Here is a 19210-nt window from a genome sequence, read left to right as displayed (position 1 = left end):
ATGCTATAGATAATCATTAAGATTACAAATAAGCCTTTAATATTTTGCTTAATTTAATATTAATTTAAGAAGGGTATGACAAATTTACTACTCGTATTAAATCAGTGGAATTAACATTGTTGTCATTTGTTTTTTTTCCCAATTTTAAATCCTTATATCATTATATGTAGCCCTAAAAATTATGTTTATTATTTTTCAAATAAATATAATACGGAGTAGGTTATTTATTAAAATTCATTGTAACTTGTAAGCTTATCTCATCATCTAATCTAATATATGGAGTAATGTGTTTTGACAATATATTGATGTTCAAATCAAATATACGAGCATTGAAAACTAGAATAACGATAAATATGGCAAACAAAAAAGAAGCTAATAAAACATAAAATAGCAAGAGAAGAATGAAAAGTCATCAAAATCCTTAAAACTTTAATTTAATAATTACATAAAAAATAAATTATTAAATAAAAAATTACGTAAAAAAAACAAATTGATTAAAAGTTAACTAGTCCAATTTTAAAAGTGTTTAAACTGTTCGACCGACGCGTAGATCAACTCCTTATAGAGTTAGTTACAAATTGATCATTTAGAATTTTAGAATGATACTTTTATGATTTAGGTATATTAATCACCATTAATTGATTCACTTTGTACAAGCGGATCTAATCATGGAATTTTTTATCTAAAAAACATTTGCATGCAATTGGCGTCATACTACTCCATAATAAAGAACTCATTATTCCAACTTTTACTACGAAACTAAGGACGTTGGAGATAATATTGAATTTTAGTAATGTGATGATGTAAGAATATTTTTGAATATTAGATTTGATACCTGGCCTGGTAACTATTTTTTTTTGTCATTTACAAGGTATTCTGTAGTAAATATATACATAAAAAAATTGTATGGAGAGCTCGAAAGGTGGGGGTCAGGTGAATGGTAGGTGCCAGTGGGATATATGGATATTTGGTAAATAGCTGAATACCAAAAGCTAAATCTTTGTTAATGAATTTTGACTACCTGATTAATTACGTGATTTGAATAGATGATTATTTAGCGGGCTTATTGCATAAATGCACGATTTTGATGTATAGCTTATTGTATAAACTAAATGTGCTTGATAAGTAGCAGATTGCTTAATGTTATTTGAAAAAACCACACGGATTTGATTAAGCTTGTTAAATTGGCCAATAAGCTAAAATAGGCCAGGTCAAATCAACTAATTTTGCTTAATAAGCTCACCATCAAGCTAGGGATCAATCATTCTCCATCAAGCCGTTTATCAAAGGCTGATATTCACCTTACGGAACTCAACTCAATCTTGGAGGATGCTCTCTCCATCGCTTCTTGCTTTGATTTTGTACTTTGGTCTCATGTTAAAAGGGATGACAATTTTGTTGCTCATCACCTTGCTAGAGTAGTTCCTTTCGGTGTTAAACAAGTTTTAGTAAATCATTATCCTTGTGAGATTTCTCCTTATGTTTTGATGGACACTTTGTCCTTGAAGTAATAAAGCTCGCCTTTGCTTGCCGTCAAAATAAAAAAAAAAGCTAGGGCTCAATCATTCTCTATGTGATTATTATTGTATTCTTTATTTTGAATAAATTATATTCGTATTTATATGTAGAATTGATTTCTAGATGTTCTAGTAAAGATTTTTCATTTTCCCGTAGATGATTTAGCTTATATTGGTTAAAGATCGATAGATGTTTGGAAATGTCATCTTCATTCCATCTTCACAATCGCGGGGTCCTTGGGGTTTAAAATATGCATGTGTAATTAGCTTCATTCATCAAAACATATGTAGTCTTGTTTAGCATTATTGTCTAGTTGTCCCTTGTTAAGGGTAAAAGTAGACCATAAATTGTCTTTGACGGATTAAAGGATAATTGATATATGCCAACAAGATCATAGCTAAGGAACATATGTGCTAGGGCTCCGTGGCCTTGATCTTGAATGCCTCAATTTGATTTTTTTTTGTTTTTTGTTTTTTTTTTTTTTTTGTAATTTATATCCATTTTAATTTCTTCTTTATTTTTTTGATCTATTATTTTTATTATTTTGAAAAGCTTAATAATTTCATTAATTGTAACCATTCTTTCAATTCAACTTATGTATTGTACGTTTATACAAATTGTACTACCGCATGCTTAATTAAGTTAAAGTCATAAAAAAATGAAATTAGATCCTAGCCTTTTCCCTTCAATATCAATAATAGTTTAAATTGTTCAAGTTACTTTGAAAAAAAATTATAGAAATCATGAAAATAGATTCTATCTAGTGTCTAAAATAATTACAACAATATTAAAGTAAAAAAAAAAAAAAAAGCTTACAAGATCAAAATAAAAAAAAATCCATGTAAATTTAAAAACTTCAAAATGTCATTTTTTTTTTCTTTTGAATATGTGGATACTATGTACAACATTAAAAGGATTATATCTATTCAAAAAAAAAAAAAAAAACTATTCAAAAAAAAAAAAGGATTATATAAACCTTTACAAAATTACAATAGTCTTAGCTAAAATCTATACATATCGATCCTTCCCTTTGAAATTCAAGGGAGGATTTTTCTTTTTTTAAACAAACATAATCATAAATTACACACAAACCAAATTCTCACGTACATATTCTTCTAATTCCGAAAAGAAATTACAGAAAAAAAAATTGTGCTAATATATATGCACTAGATAATCAGCACTAGGCAGCAGATGGGGCGGTAACATAATGAAGAACACCAGCCTCCGTGAGTGCCGCCCTGAAAGGTTGCAATGTCTTCCGAGCCTCAACTTCCGAGTTGTAATCAAGCGATTCATCGTTGTATATGTCAAACCACATTTTCACCAGCATTTTTATGTCTTCTCTATCCATGTTCTCTTCTTTGCCTGTATACCTCCAAGGTTTTGAACCCTGTATGTCAAAAGTTAAGGATGATTAATAACATAATAAAACAAATTGAAATGGGTTGGATTTTTAGGTGGGTAAATACAAAAGACCCACTTAAAAATCCATGTAATAAAACTAATTAAGGGTATAATAGGGATTTCACTTACATTAGCACAATAGTGAACAACTTTGACTTCTTCTAAGTTGATGTTCTCTGGATGGCGCCATAACATGGCCAACACTAGGTTGTAAATTGGTGGGATGGGCCTATATACATCCTTGAAGTACATGTTCAAGAAATCCTACACATAAAATAATTACCATAATAAGTAAATACAATCAACAAATTCATCGATTTTCGAAAGTAAATCATACAAATAAATCTAAATTTGATTAAGGGTGTGTTAAATCTAAATTTGATTAAGGGTGTGTTAAATTGTTTTAATGTACTTAGAATTATTTCAATTCCTTTTTGTAAACTTGTATGTGTCTAAAATTTACTATTTTTAATTTATGTAACTTGAATATATATTATCTGAAATAAGTCAAAATAAGTTGAAGATGAAACAACCTAAGAAAAATATACGGTATCTCACCATCCAAATCCACAACAACCCAATTAGTTACTCCCTTCATTTTAATTTACACATCATCCACTTCTCAATCTTTTGATAAGGTGATCAACAATATGTAAGATTAATTAGCCATTAACTAGCATACCACTTAATCAACAAATTTGTGCAAATTAATCAGAATCAATAGAAAAATTACCTGTTCAGCAAAAGGAGTAGGAGGGGTGATTTGGAGAGTCTTAAGAAGATCATGATAAGTAGAGATACTGGGCTCATACACAAACATGCCAGCGTTGAAGTAAAGAGCGGGCTTTGGGCCCAACTCTTCTTCGGGCCAACAGACTTTATTTGGGCTTTGTTGGCAGTACCCAATCTTGTATTGTGGAGTATGACTCCATGTTTTCTCACAAAAACAGTCCATTACAGCATAAAAGTAGCCGTTTGGAAGGTCGAACAAATGGTCTATATTATCGTACACTTGTATATCCCCATCTAAATAAATCATCTTTGTGTACTCCACAAACTGAAAACACAAATCAATAAATTCGATCAGCTCAAATTATCGACAACCTAACAATTAATTTTACCAAACATGTACCTGACGTGCTAAAATCATAACAATACAAGTATACATAGCTAGGTGTAACAAAAATTTAATGAGATGAAAATTATATATTTATATTATTAATTTATTATTACCTCCCAAATGTGAAGCTTGGAGTAATTGATGACATAATAAGCCATAGCAAATTGGGTTTGATTTTCGGGCGGGTAAACGGGTTCAATCTCTCGAACGATACATCCTTGAGCAACCAACATTTTACGGTGGTCCTCCGGCACGTCGGGTAACACCGCTACCACCAAAGGGTAAGCTGATCGAGCCTTTCTTAGGCCCTTAGCTAGCCCAATAACTCCCTTGACGTAATCTCCGTTACCAGCCAAGAAGGTTACATAGGCCCGGCTCATATGCTTCCCTAGTGGTGCCATAGTTGGATCTGAGATCGCGGTTTCGAGGTTTGGTGGTGCCATTTTGTTCGATAGAGAGAAAAACTTGAAAAAATGTGTGAGTTTTGTGTGATTTTTGAGTGAAATATGCTTTGTTTGGTAAATACAAGAGAGCTTAAGTTGAAGTAATTGAGATGATGTTGAGGGAAATGGGTTAAGGGGCTATATATAGAGTTAAGGGTGGGTGTCTTAATGATGCATGAAATTTGATTAAGATAAAGTAAACCGTCATTTAAATATATTTTAATATTATTAACCGTCATTTTACGATTATAATATTGTTTTGTAATTTCTTAGATTCATCTAGTGATACTTGACTTTTCATGAAGCTAAGGTTTTGTTTGTTTTTTTGCAAAATGGATAGGCGTTTTAGGTTTTACTAGCTTTTACTTATTTACTTAATAAAATAAAGTTATCCAAACTTATAAAGTTTATAAAAATATTCTCGTCATACCGATTTTCAACTTGATCGTTCGATTTGGTTTTGATAGGGTTAGGCTAGGTTAGTTTAAGTCATTACAATATATTATTTTTTTTTTACGCGCACATCACATGTGTAATCGACGTATAATCAAGAATTAAAATCTGATTTAAATTTGAAATCAAAAATTATGTTGTTAATTAGGTATAATTATATGTATTATGTATTAAATATGTATGTTCGTGTAGAAGATGAGTATTACACTGTTCTAGCTAAGCTAGCTAGGCCTTATTTACATGTAATGAAGATCATTATAAATCCATATAGGGTATATGTACGCGATATGAAATCATGAAGTATATCTTAAACAAAACGTGTAAGTAGAACGGACTCACATGAGTCCGTTCTACACAATATTTTTTCGCTTAAGTTTTTAATTACTATATTCTTAATATTAAGTACATATCTAATACATACGAAGTTTATATAATTTGTATTTTTTTTTAATAATATAAAATGGACAATAAAAATTTGAAAATCGAAATAGGAGTAGTTACGTATATAAAAGAAAGAGCTTAACTCTAATTTCATGTAAGGAGTCATAATTAAGTAAAAGTTAAGTTAATAATTTCCAAATAATCCAAATGTAATACTAGAACATTCTAGCTTAAAATCATATTTGACCAAAAATGTCGGGTAATGTTGGAACACCCTACGTAATGGAGCAACTGTATTCATTTCGTCTAGTGAAAACTTTGAATTTTGTAGCATATACATGGTTCAAGTTAAAGCTAATTGGTTGGTAAAAGGAAGAAGCTAGAATCTAAAAATTGTATGGTTATCTTGCTTGATTAGCTGGCGCTTGATTATCATGCTATCCTCTTAGAAAGAAGAAAAAAGTTTGGATCTTTTACAAAGTATATCCAACAAACGTACATTCTCGGGATTTAACGATACATCGCGAAAGCTAGCTAGCTGCGCATGCAAGCCATCCACGGGTCGCCATCTCTAGCCATAACCCATATATATGTACATCGATTAAACAGTTAAACCATTGATTGAATATCATTGTATCAAGTCCGTAATTGAGAGTTCGAGAATAAGAAGGATAACTAAGGGACTGTTCATATTTATTGAAATGAGCTGAATTGAAGTGATTGGAGCTAAACTAAACTGAACTGAATAGAGCTGAAGTGAATATTTTATGAGAGAAGGAAATTAGGAGCTGAACTGAACTGAATTGATTGAAGCTGAACTAAACTGAACTGAAATTAAGCTGAAGTGAACAGTCTCAAACATATAAAATTTAATTTATAGATGAAATCTTTTGTACTTGTATATTTGTATGTTATAAGATATTTTCGTATAAGATAATGTTATGTTAACTCTTGAGTAGGTTGAGTAGATTGAGACTAATTATGTCACATTTATTGAATAAAGAGGAGGATGTTTAATATAACGTATAAGGTTGAATTATTATACTTATTATCCATTCGTTATTGATTTTAATTAAGAAGAAATATTGATAGGTTTTATTTCCTCTTATGATATAATATATGGCGTATATGATATGGCTATGTGCATATGTTGATATGTGTAGGGGCAAATTGACAGATCTTAACTGAATTTATTGGAGGGGTTGGAATTTGAATCTATAATTCTCAATCAAAACTACTCCGTAATTATTATGCCGTGATAGGATTTAATAACTAGTTAGTCCAAATATTTTTAAGGGTGCGGCCAATTGTGAGGTAGACCCATTGAAAATCTGCCATATATTCAATTAATTCGACATAGAATTTATACATTAACTATATTTCGGATGGCTACTTGTAGATAATCCTCCGTAATGTTGTATTTCTGTAGAGAGTCTAGAGACTGATGAAAATTAAACGTACAAGTGTCTTGTTAAACTCTTAATTACTACTCGTAAATGAAATGTGTATGAAATTATGCATGGCTCCAATCCATATTTATTATTTAATTAATGCTCATAATTTCCAAAGACACAATCATAAAGCAAAGCCACAAATCGTGCTATGCTTGACGCATAATTTGTTTGTTTACACAGTTGTATGTTTACATGCATGATCGTGTAATAAGATATTGAACAAACGTGCAAGCTAAGTATGAATAGAGAAATTAAGATAATATAGATACGGTGTTTTGGAAATTTACGCACAATTCACGATATTTGAACAAACATGTAATTGCAAGCAATATGAGACGGCGGAAGTATCAAATTTTTAGCCTAAACTTTGTTCCTTTTTTATCTTTTAACATGTTATTAGTCTCGTCTACATTTGCAGATTTAATGTGCTTATATTATATATCCACCTACAATACCTTCTTAAGCCTTGTTAAGAAATTCGACATTACAATATCATATAAGCAATCGCTATACACAAACCTTTTAAGCAATTACTAAAGAGCTAAATAAGGTTGAATCCAATTGACTATAGGGATCTCTATTCTTTTTATTACCTTGCCAACTTGCTTCCATGCTCCATCCTAAGTACAAGCTAAGTGAAATAAGGTCTAACTAAGAATGGAGTTTGGAGGACAGCCATATACCCTATATTTTACTCCTTTCGTCCCTCTATATTTGCCTCAATGCTGTGTATTTTTAATTACTTATTTAATACTTGTATTTCGTCTATTTGATCTTTGAAGAAAAATTGATGGGGGTCAAATGTAATGTACGTAGTACCTTAGTAAAGTAATGATTCCTCAACCTCAAGAGTCATGACTACTATTATGCTATGTTTAGTAAAAAGTGTTATCCTATGTTGAGTGAGTAGAAGTTAAGGATTAGAGTACAATAGGTAACAAAATTATTAATATGCCCTTACTAACTTTAACCCTTTTTTTTTTTTAATCCTAATAATCCACATCTTTTGATCCTTTTTCCCCCTTAGATCACCACCAAACTCCCCTAATAATCCTCCTCCTCATCTAGTTCTATTATCTCTATTCTTAAGGGAAAGTCTATTATCTCTTACCCTAGCTAACCTCTAATCCTCTCCTCTTTAGTGTAATGTTTGTTTAGGATGATGGGGATTAGAGGATTGTTGAGGATAGGGATAAAATCTCCTTGTTATCCCACATATCCTATATGCCTATAATTAGGGAGGAATGTCACGAAATAATTTCCGTAGTTTTCATTAGAGTATAGCAAGCGTATATATACAACCTAGCAAATAGAATAGGGCTCATGAGATAGGCCCGATAACTATACACTATACACAATAATAGGCCCTAATACCCCCCCTCAAGTTGGAGCATGCAAATCACAAATGCCCAACTTGCCAAGTAAATACATGAATTGACTTTTACTCAAAGCCTTGGTGAATATATCCGCTAATTGATCCGTTGTCTTCACATACGACGGACTAATGATACCATCCTGAATCGCATCACGAAGATAATAACAATCCACCTCAATGTGCTTGGTACGCTCATGGAAAACCGGATTCTTCGCAATATACAACGCAGATTGATTATCACAAAACAAACTCATAGCACGGGGATGCGAGACACCCAAACTCAGAAGAAGGGCCTTCAACCATTTCAACTCATCAGTAGTTTTAGACATTGAGCGGAATTCTACCTCTGAAGAAGACTTGGCCACAGTGTCCTGTTTCTTAGTCTTCCAAGAAATAGGAGAAGCACCAAGAAACACCAACCAGCCAGAGATAGAACGGCGCGACAAGGGACAACCTGCCCAATCTGAATCACACCAACCTGTAATATGTAAATCACAATCTGAACTCAAAAGAATACCCTGACCCGGACATCCCTTCAAGTATCGCACTGTACGAAGAGCCGCTTCCCAATGGTCCTGCCGCGGGTGTTGCATAAATTGAGATAAAATATGCACCGCATATGCCAAATCCGGTCTAGTAAAAGACAAATAAATCAGACGACCCACAAGCCGTCGATACTGCTCTGGATCAGAAAAGAAAGAGGACTCTGATTTCGCCAGAGTATGATTCTGCTCAATAGGAGTACCTGCCGGACGAGCACCTAGCAAACCAGACTCTGCAATAATGTCAAGTGTATATTTCCGTTGGCATAAAAATATGCCTTCCGGACTACGAGCTACCTCAACACCAAGAAAATACTTCAAAACACCCAAATCTTTCATATGAAAACAGTCACTCAAGTATGACTTGAATGTTGAAATCGCAGAAGAATCATTACCAGAAATTATCAAATCATCAACATAGACAAGAACACTAAGTTGAATAGAACCAGATTGCAGAGTAAAAAGAGAATAGTCAGAGTACGATTGCACAAATCCGTACCTTTTCAGAGAGGCGGCCAATTTAGAATACCAACAACGAGGTGCTTGTCGAAGACCATACAATGACTTCAGAAGACGACACACCAAACCAGATTGAGAACCATAAAACCCAGGGGGAAGCTTCATATAAACTTCCTCATTAAGATCACCATGAAGAAATGCATTGTGGACATCCATCTGATGCAATTCCCAATTCTTTGCAGCAGCAACAGCAAGAAAAGCCCGAACAGTGACCATTTTAGCCACAGGAGCAAAAGTCTCATTGTAATCAATACCCTCAACCTGATGATTACCAAAGATAACAAGACGAGCCTTCAATCTCTCGAGTGTGCCATCAGAATTAAGTTTGACCTTGTAAACCCAGCGACACCCAAGAGCTTTCTTACTCGGAGGCAATTTTTCCATTACCCATGTACCATTTTTTTCTAATGCATCAATTTCTGTTTGCATAGCCGCCTTCCACCCCTCATTTTGCATTGCCTCCTTGAAATTACGAGGCTCAACTACCGTATCAACAGCTGCAATAAAAACACGGTGTGGCACAAAAAATTTATCACAATTCACAAAATGCGCTAAGGGGTAAGGAGTACCTGAGGAGCATGGAGTAGGTGATGAACATTGCGAGATAGATGGACTAGGTAGAGATATAGTGTGTGCGACATAATCCCGGTGCCACCCCGGGGGTTGCCTTGGACGTTGATCACGGTCCAACGCAATAGGAGAAGTAGAAGAGGGCTCCGGAACAACCACATCAAGGCTGCCCGTACCAGTGACCGAGGAAGCAGCAGTGGGGACAGGGGACACCTCGGGACTGCCGTGGTCATGAACAGCAGCCTCAGGTGACCCGTGGGGGGTAGAAGCAGTAGCACGGGGTTGTGATGAGTTTTCGGGCACAAGAGAACCCTCACTAACCTCTAATACATATTCCAAATCATCAAGAAAATCGTGATCAACACCAACATAGTCATTAGTCCCACTCTCGGCACCCACAGTAGAAAGAACCGAATCACCATCTTCCACAAACGGAAATTCATTCTCATGAAATTTAACATCACGGGAAACAAAAATAACACCGGTTTCTAAATCATACACCTTCCAAACCTTTTTTCCATGAGGGTAACCCACAAACACACATTTCCTACTCCTAGGAGCAAATTTGTCACCCTTAGCCCTTTGGTTATGAGCAAAGCAAAGACACCCAAAAACACGCAATGTATCAAAATCAGGTTGTTTGCCAAAAAGCATTTCATATGGAGTTTTCTTATCAAGTAAGATAGAAGGAGTGCGATTAATAACATAAACTGCCCCAAGAATACACTCTCCCCACAAATCAATCGGCAAATTGCCTTGAAACATCAATGCTCTTCCTACATTTAATATATGTTGGTGTTTACGCTCTACCCGACCATTTTGTTGAGGGGTACCAACACAAGAGGTTTGAAATAGAATTCCATGTTCATCAAAATAGGGAAGCATGTGTTTGAATTCGGTTCCATTATCACTCCTTACACACTTAACAGTAACATCAAACTGAGTTTTAACCATAGCAAAAAATGAGAGAAAAGAAGAATAAACTTCAGTTTTATCATTCAACAAATAAACCCAAACACCTCTCGAGAAATCATCAACAATAGTCAAAAAATAATGAGCACCACAAGTAGAAGTCGTCTTATACAGTCCCCACAAATCACAATGTATCATTTCAAGAATACGACTAGCACGACTATCACTATCAGGAAAACTGTCACGGGTTTGTTTAGCTAGAGGACAAATTTCACATGCTTTATGTAAACACTTAGTACCAATACTACCTCGAATAGCAGGAAGCAATTTGACAATTTTCTCCGACGGATGCCCCAAACGACGATGCCACAACTCAAATGTAGAAATCGCTGGACCCGTGATTGCACACACTTTCGGGAGACGCCGGAAATAATATAGTCCATCTATTCGTTCACCACCTCCAATTAAGCTCCCCGAGGATTGATCCTGTATAGCACAAAGAGAATTAGTGAATCGGACAAAGCAATTAGAGTCATCAATCAACTTAGACACCGAAATCAAATTGCAATTTAATTGCGGAACAAATAGAACATTTTCAAGAGAAATGCCATCCGCCAAGACAACACGACCCTCCTTAGTAGTCATGGCCTTAGCACCATCGGGAAGACCAACAAGACAAGAAGTGATGAAGTGAGCATCTTGTAGAAATTTCTCATTGCCGGTAACATGATGGGATGCACCGGTGTCAATTATCCACGAAGACAATAAATAACCATCATCAGCATAATTAGTAGGAGGATCGAATACACCACCCAAGAGGGGAGTAGTGGCGTTAATAGAGTGTAGTGGTAATGTAGAGGAGGCAGCAGGGGCCACGGCCTGCCTGTGGCTGGCAGAAGTTGCCACGGACTGCCCGTGGCTGGCCCAAGTAGTTGTGGCAGTAGGGGCCACGGGCTGCCTGTGGCTGGCAGAAGTTGCCACGGACTGCCCGTGGCTGGCCGTGACAGCAGGGTTGATTACAGGGGCAGTAGCCGTGGCATACAAACCAGCAGCAGGTAGAGCTGTAGAAGCAGGAAAAGTAGCAGCTCCACAAGGCAGACCTTGCGGCATAGAAACAACAGGCTAAGAGGAAGCACCAAATAGAGCAGTAGAATCGGCAGCCGAGCGACGTTGATGACCATATTTGGTCAGCCACCATTCGGGTAAGCCATGAACTAGAAAACAACCATTGTAATCGTGACCCGTACGATTACAATGTGTACAATAGAGATTCGACTTGAGTTTGGGAGTAATAGAAGAAGACATAGGATGAGTGTCATACACCATTATCGATCAATGAATGTCTGAGAAATTCGAACCAACAATCCGAAGTAGTAGAATAGAAATTAGGGTCCAAAGAAATTAGTTTCCAATACCAGAAAATATAAATCGAACCAGAAATTAGTTTCCAGAATTTCGAAGCAAAATAATCGAGGTTGAAATTCGATTCAGATTGTAAAAAAAAATTCAGAAATGCAGTGTAGAGATTTAGAATATAGAATTTAGAAATTTAGGGATTTAGAGTTTGATTGGCTCCGATACCATGTCACGAAATAATTTTCGTAGTTTTCATTAGAGTATAGCAAGCGTATATATACAACCTAGCAAATAGAATAGGGCTCATGAGATAGGCCCGATAACTATACACTATACACAATAATAGGCCCTAATAAGGAAGGATAAGGACTAGGAATAACAAGACATATATGTCTTTTACGGTGTGTTTGGATAGAAGGAAATGGAAGGAAAAGAAGGGGAGAGAAATGGAGAGATGTGATATCTTTCATTTGGATAACAAATGAGAAAGTAAGGGAATTGGAGAGGAGAGAAATGGAGGGATTAAATTGTAGGAAAATGATCCCTCCAACAATGGAGAGATTTGGAAGGAAAACTCACCATTCTTCTCTCCCCTCCCTTTCCCTCCCCTCCTCTTCTCCTCCCTCCCCTTCTTTTCCTTCCTCTAATGTTATCCAAACACACTGTTAATGAAGGAGGAGAGAAAAGGAAAGAATCATTTTTTTGGTGTGTTAGTAAATTTGGTACTTAATTATTTCAAACATTAATTTTATTTCCTATTCTTATCTGGATCACACATTCTTATCGTTGTCTTTTGTGCTAGAAACGGTAAATAAGTTTAATACTAAAAAAAATAACTTAAAAAAGGCGAGTTCAAATTATTGGATTAATTACAAATTTACAATACATTATTTCAATATCAATTTTATTATACTAGTATTGGTTCAATTCACTTCAGTTTCCTAAGGGTCTGTTCTTTTCAGCTTAATTGCAGTTCAGTTCAATTCATTTTAATTTAGCTCAAATCAGTTCAATTCAGTTTTTAATTTCCTTCTCTCATAACAATTCATTTCAGTTCAGTTCAATTCAATTCAACTCTAATTAGTTTAGTTCAGGGCCTGTTCACATTTACTAAACTGAGCTGAACTGAACTGATTGGAGCTGAATTGAACTGAACTGATTGGAGCTGAACTGAACTGATTGGAGCTGAACTGAACTGAACTGAATTGAGCTGAAATTAATATTTTATGAGAGAGGAAAATTAAGAGCTGAACTGAACTGAATGGAGCTGAACTGAACTAACTGAACTGAAATTAAGTAAATGTGAATAGACCCTCAGTCCAGGTCCAATCTGAACATGTCCTTAATTGATTTTAAAAAACAAAAGGTACTAATTTAGTCAATTACCTATCAAAAACAAAAGACTCACAGTTTAATTCCATATGCCTTATTTTTGAAGCTAGATTAGGCCCTACAACTAACATACCTCATGCCTCCGCGTAAGCATACACCTGTACGTGTCACATCCATATTACTTTACCGTCATTTAAAATTAACGGGTCCCAGCCGACAATTTTATGGGACCCACCAAATATACATACGTGGCAACTTATTTGAGTATGTGGCTTCTGCAAATCTGCCAAATGTCACCATTTGAAAGCCTAACTTCAACCCACATGGCAAATTCAAACCTCCATAAACAACGTTAACCTCGCCATACGTCACGGCGTTTCGCTTTCCTTAACTGATCTTAGACTAATTCTAGTAGTTGGTGTTAGTTGTTAGTTGGTGGATTATAATTAAATTTAATTTTTGGATTAGAATAATACTCCACAAGTAAAGAAATTAAGGATAATTCTAGTATAAGTATGACTAAAATTTGGATAAGATGATTATTCAAATAAACTTTTTAAGATAATGTTTTTTTAATTATTTAGTTTTTTGGTACAAAAATATGAATAAGCCACCGACGTTTAGTTGTTAAATATTTGACTTAGGTTACTACCACCATGCATAAAATTCGAGGTTTCGTGTTATGGTAATGTTTTTATATTATTGGATGTTGGCTATTTAAAAATAATAAAGACGGGATGATAGTTTTTAGATTTAGTCGGTAAAGTATGTGAATGATAATAGCTAACATGTGTGATTTTAAATCGTGTTTTAACATAAAATAGCCACATATTAATTTTATAATAACCTTCTTAACAGTATAAAATAGCCACACATTAAATTACAACCTTCTTAAAATTATGAGGTGATTAAATTGAATGGATGAAGTAATTTTAAAATTGGATGGATTCAATCAATGGCATTATTATTTTCTGTAGATTAAGGGTCTGTTCAGTTCAGTTCAGTTCAGTTCAGCTCAATTCAGTTCAGTTCAGTTCAGTTCAGCTCCTAATTTCCTTCTCTTATAAAATATTCAGTTCAGTTCAGTTCAGTTCAGTTGAGTTCAGTTCAGTTCAGTTCAGTTCAGCTGAGTTCAGTTTAGTTCAGTTCAGCTGAGTTCAGTTAATGAGAACAGACCCTAACATTCCTCAAATTTGTGTGCTATTAGTTGACTAGTTGGGCCAACAACTATTAATGAAATTATTTGTATGGATCAAGCCAGCTTCCAAAAGCCTTATGAATTTGGGCTTCAACTTTTTTTTTTTATCAAGCCCAGTGGATAGCCCATCACAGATTTCAGTGCAAAAGCCGTGCATCATGATTGAGAGAAAACACAATTTTGATTTTGGAGGGCTAATTAAACAAGTCTGAGACATGACTAATTACATGATAATTACATGTAATATATTTGCATCATTCATTACCCAGCCACACTAATCTCAGATTATAATCAAATTTTGAAGAGCGCGAAAAAATGTACTCTGTAGGTTACAACAAAATATTGTTGATCATAGCAGAAAACTGTTTTAGACAGTAGCAAGGGTCTTGCCCAAGATAATGTCATCTGTTTCAAAATCAGCTGCTTTCCTGAATGTTCCCTTTCCAAAGTCAAGGTTGTATGAGTCTGTGAGGCCTTCGACTAAGTCGAACTTTGGTGTCCAACCAAGTTCCTTCTTTGCCTTTTCTATTGATGCAAAGAAATGCTGCATTTAAGAAACAAATTTACGAATTAGGACTATATCAGTTTAGAGGAATCAGCTAAATGAGATGTTTGGAATTGGAAAAAAAAATAGCAGGGATAGAACTATGATGATTTAAGTAGTCAGCGTGTTGCAAGAAAAAACTGATTATAAGTGCAAGTTCAAGGCCTTCAAGCATCTATGCCATAATTCTTCTAGGAAACCTTGACAGTAAGGCCTAGATACTCGTTGGACTATTATGCTGTTACAATACTTATTATAAGTGCAAGTTTAAGGCCCTTCAAGCATCTATGCCACAATTCTTCTAGGAAAATCTTGACAGTAAGGCCTAGATACTCGTTGGACTATTATGCTGTTACAATACTTAAGGCAGCCGTGGGCATAGCATTGCATTCAGAAATTCAGGAAGTCGTAAACAGAATGAGAGAGGTTCCTTTCTGGATATGATCCCCAAACTTAATACTTCGTATCATCCATTCATATCATATATGGCACAGATTGGCAAGACTTCCTAGTGTTATAGTGCAATGGAACTTTTTTATTCCTAGTTATCAATTGTTTTTTTTTTTTTTTTTTTTTTTTTTTTGCAATACACATTTAACATCTTATTCTGATAATGTTTCCTCTTAACACATGGAAAATGAAGATGAAGAAATGACTAAAATCAAGCATAATCAAGTGATACCTGGTCACGGAATGGGAAAGGCTTCTTTTTACCAAAATCATACTCCTTGGGGTTATAGTGGATAATCTCAGGTTCTGGAAATCCACCAGCCTGAAAATCGAACGAAATAATCAAGAAAATTGATTAGATTATTAACAGTTAGGGGTTTGTTTTAACTTCCACAAATTCAAACTTCAGCAACATTACCTTTGCACATGCCCTTGCTAGTCCATCAAAGGTTACATACTTCTCTCCAGTAATATTGAAGACTTGTCCACTTGCTGCTTCATTTCCTAGAACGTTTACGAATGCATCTGCCAAGTCCTAGTACAATTCCCCTTTTGTTACTCTTTCAGTTGTAAATCTTGCCTTCATGCAAGCACATAATCTATACAGCTAGATAGTCTATAGACCTTGTTATCTTCAACTGATTTTTACAGATAAAACTGATTATTTCTAACAAAATTGATCTTTCCTGATTTTGATTTTTAAAACTCTGACTAATATAAGTTGAAGTGAACAAGGCATATTCTTTATCTATGAAGTGCAATTTTCTGATTGCTTATACCTGATAGCACTGATAAACAGCATAAAAAGGCGGCTATAGTTTGATTGTGAGCAATACTAGTGCACTACTTTCTGGTGGTACAATGATTTAAAAGCACATAACAGGGAGTTGTTGCTAACCTTAACATGACCAAGACTGGTAATTTGAATTCCTGAACCAGGGATAGGAATTGGGCGGCCAGCCTTGAGGCGATGGAAGAACCATTCTTCGACTGGGTTATAGTTCAATGGACCATATATGTACACAGGCCTTAAAGCAGTCCAGTTTACACCCCTTGTCTGAAGCAAGCTCTCTGTGTCAAGCTTTCCCTTGTGCCTACTCTTAGGATCAACAGCATCTGCCTGAAATATATTGTTACCAGTAATGTCAAAATATATAAGATTAAAATGCTGCAAACTGTTTAAACTTCTAGCACCACACTGTCAGACACTGTGCATTTGCACATCACATATGCAACTCTGTAATTGTAGTCATTGGATTACCTCACAGTGTGGCAAGAGGTCTGATTTGAGATAAACACCAGCCGAGGAGCAGTAAATGTATCTGGTAAGTACAAGAATCGATTGTAAGTCACTTTCTGAAATTAAATTGTCAAAGACAGACTTATCCTTGACTGTATGAATCTATCTGCCTGACTCCTGAAGAAACACAGTTTAGAAGGCTAGGCTTACTGCTCTAATTTTGGAAGTGCATCCAATATCGGTTCTACCTCAACTGCCTCTCTTCCTGTAATAAGACACTACATATGTAAATATCCAAGTATGCATCAAACAGTGAAGTGTGTAATCAGGACATACATATACAAGTTACCATTTATGTCGTAAACAACATCGTAGCCTTCTGCAGCTAGGCTGCTTTTAACAAAGTCAAAATCCTGTCTATCACCTTTCAAGTGTTGGATCTGTGAATCAGGTAATGTGATTACTGATTACAATAACCATAATGGTTAAGAAAAGAGCTAGAGAACTACTGTTGTAAAGTTGATGAAATCATATTCATTTTGTAATTTGTATTTGTCAGAATACCTTGGATGAAAAATCAGCAAAATCAGCTTCTGATTCACCAGGCAATTGTTGGGCAATTGGTGCTTTTCCTCTTGTGAAAAGTGTCACCTAGAATAAGGCATAACAGCAAACTTACTGTAATTTAGCCAATCAAGACGGTACAGAATATGCACGCCCATCAGGGGCACAGGGCCATCACACATAAAAATAGAACAGTTCAGTTCAGTTCAGCTCTAATAAGTTCAATCTAGTTCAGTTTAGCTCAGCTCTAATAACTTCAGCTAAGCTCAGTAAATCAGAACAGATCCTAAGTCCGTTTGTTGTCACATTTTACATATCAAGTATGCCACTTATTTCAACTGATCCTTAGAATGTGTTGCGCCATAGTGCTAATATAAACCCGTAAATTGAATAGAGCACAAATAGTGTGATGAATGATTCGGATTCAACATGAATACCTGATGTCCCTCCTTAACAAGGAGTCTTGACAAGAAAATACCGATGAAACGGGTGCCTCCCATGATAAGGATTTTCTTGGTACTTGATGCTGTAACATGTAATGCTCCTTTTGGCTGCACCACATTTCTCTTGAACTGCAACAATATACCAAGTAAGTCAATTTGTAACAAAAAAGATGCCGAAAAGCTTAGCACAATTGTAGTTAAACTCCACTATTCCAATTAGGCTCATTTAATTTGAATATTACTTCAGGATTACATGTATATAGAATTTATTATTCACAATTGTAATTTAATTCATAAGACATTGAATTACAGTAACCAACAACCTAAATATCAGCAAAAGCACTGCAAGCATTGTAAATTGGCATAACAACACCACTAACATTTCATTTTGATATGAATGATGTCAATTGTAAATGGGCATGAATAAATCTTTTCCACTAATAACTCAAATACTCGATCAATGGACTTACGTCTTTAAATACTCTTTTCGTTCATTTTTAGTTGTCACATTATTTCAAATTCTCGTTTATAACTAAAATAATAATATATTCATATGCGTATGACCAAAACTTAAAATAGTTTATGTGACTGTTAATTCCGCATAAAGAGTTATCAATGGCCAAAGCTGTAACAGCAATTCTAATAAAAGGGCTAATTAACTAATGAACCTTGAGCTAAATAAAATACCTGAACAGAGTGGGCGAGTCTACAGCCATTGAAGTCAGAGGAGAGAGAAGAATGAAAGAAAGCTGCTTGGTTTGGTTGAACCACTACCAATCTACTAGCCATTGTTTCTCTGAGTAGTTTATGGGTGTTTGGCAATGGCTGAATAATGAAGGGCTACTTCTTAGTGGGCTAAGTTTGGCCTTAATAATATTAATCATCAATATCATCTTTGTAGTTTGTGGTGTTCTTTCTTTCAATTGGTTTCTCCCTCCCATTTTCTCGCCAGTCACTTATAGTTAGGATAAGACTATGACCCTATCTCATCCCCACACTTCGGTTTATAACATCCACACCCTTTAATTTCCCTCCCCTTGTTACATCGGTCTCTATTTTTTTTGGCTCGGACCACTAATGTATACGGAGTAACAATTAAATTAAGTACTCTCTCTGTCTTAATTTAATCATTACTCTATTGAAATAGCTCTATGTATGAGGTTAGTGAATCGTTCCCAAAAAAAGAAGTGTAACAATTAAATTGAGACAAACGTAATTGAAAAGTGTAACGAACTAATTCCTAAGAAAAGAATGTTAAGTGGATCCAACAACATAAATATCATAACTCTATATTTCAAAACTTCAGAAATGCGGACTCTCCTCCACTTCCACATTAAGAACTTCATATTGTAGGAAAAATAATAATAGAGCTTAAAACGCAATTATAATTAA

General features: G+C 34.9%; 2 protein-coding genes across 2 annotated transcripts; both read right to left on the bottom strand.

Annotated features, from left to right (window-relative positions):
- Nucleotides 1-2398: 2398 nt before the first annotated feature.
- Nucleotides 2399-4577, bottom strand: LOC145604544 (galactinol synthase 2-like). Its single transcript, XM_081660431.1, has 4 exons — nucleotides 4156-4577; nucleotides 3656-3979; nucleotides 3052-3186; nucleotides 2399-2908 (listed from the first exon to the last, which is right to left on the bottom strand). Exons 1-4 carry the CDS (start codon nucleotides 4483-4485, stop codon nucleotides 2699-2701), a joined length of 999 nt encoding a protein of 332 aa, XP_081516557.1. The 5' UTR covers nucleotides 4486-4577; the 3' UTR covers nucleotides 2399-2698.
- Nucleotides 4578-14739: 10162 nt separating this feature from the next.
- Nucleotides 14740-18687, bottom strand: LOC145604696 (chloroplast stem-loop binding protein of 41 kDa b, chloroplastic-like). The gene is made up of 10 exons (XM_081660611.1): nucleotides 18506-18687; nucleotides 17813-17947; nucleotides 17376-17462; nucleotides 17161-17251; nucleotides 17022-17076; nucleotides 16833-16893; nucleotides 16470-16691; nucleotides 15990-16106; nucleotides 15804-15893; nucleotides 14740-15121 (listed from the first exon to the last, which is right to left on the bottom strand). The coding sequence occupies exons 1-10, from the start codon at nucleotides 18605-18607 to the stop codon at nucleotides 14945-14947; spliced, it is 1137 nt and encodes a 378-aa protein (XP_081516737.1). The 5' UTR covers nucleotides 18608-18687; the 3' UTR covers nucleotides 14740-14944.
- Nucleotides 18688-19210: the final 523 nt, after the last annotated feature.

Source organism: Chenopodium album, chromosome 22, assembly GCF_948465745.1.
Source record: "Chenopodium album chromosome 22, dcCheAlbu1.1, whole genome shotgun sequence".
NCBI classification, from domain to species: domain Eukaryota; kingdom Viridiplantae; phylum Streptophyta; class Magnoliopsida; order Caryophyllales; family Amaranthaceae; genus Chenopodium; species Chenopodium album.
The sequence above is the reverse complement of the archived record's forward strand: the minus strand, read 5'-3'. Positions and strand labels throughout refer to the sequence as shown.

Excerpts from the sequence above, each read along its gene's own strand:
- LOC145604544 (XM_081660431.1), bottom strand. The coding sequence starts at position 4,485 with ATGGCACCACCAAACCTCGAAACCGCGATCTCAGATCCAACTATGGCA. Across the intron at positions 3,980-4,155 it reads CCAAGCTTCACATTTGGGAG|TTTGTGGAGTACACAAAGAT; the intron begins GTAATAATAAAT and ends TTGTGTTTTCAG. Across the intron at positions 2,909-3,051 it reads TTGTTCACTATTGTGCTAAT|GGTTCAAAACCTTGGAGGTA; the intron begins GTAAGTGAAATC and ends TTTGACATACAG.
- LOC145604696 (XM_081660611.1), bottom strand. The coding sequence starts at position 18,607 with ATGGCTAGTAGATTGGTAGTGGTTCAACCAAACCAAGCAGCTTTCTTT. Across the intron at positions 17,252-17,375 it reads TTGCTGATTTTTCATCCAAG|ATCCAACACTTGAAAGGTGA; the intron begins GTATTCTGACAA and ends CCTGATTCACAG. Across the intron at positions 16,692-16,832 it reads ACCTCTTGCCACACTGTGAG|GCAGATGCTGTTGATCCTAA; the intron begins GTAATCCAATGA and ends AATATATTTCAG.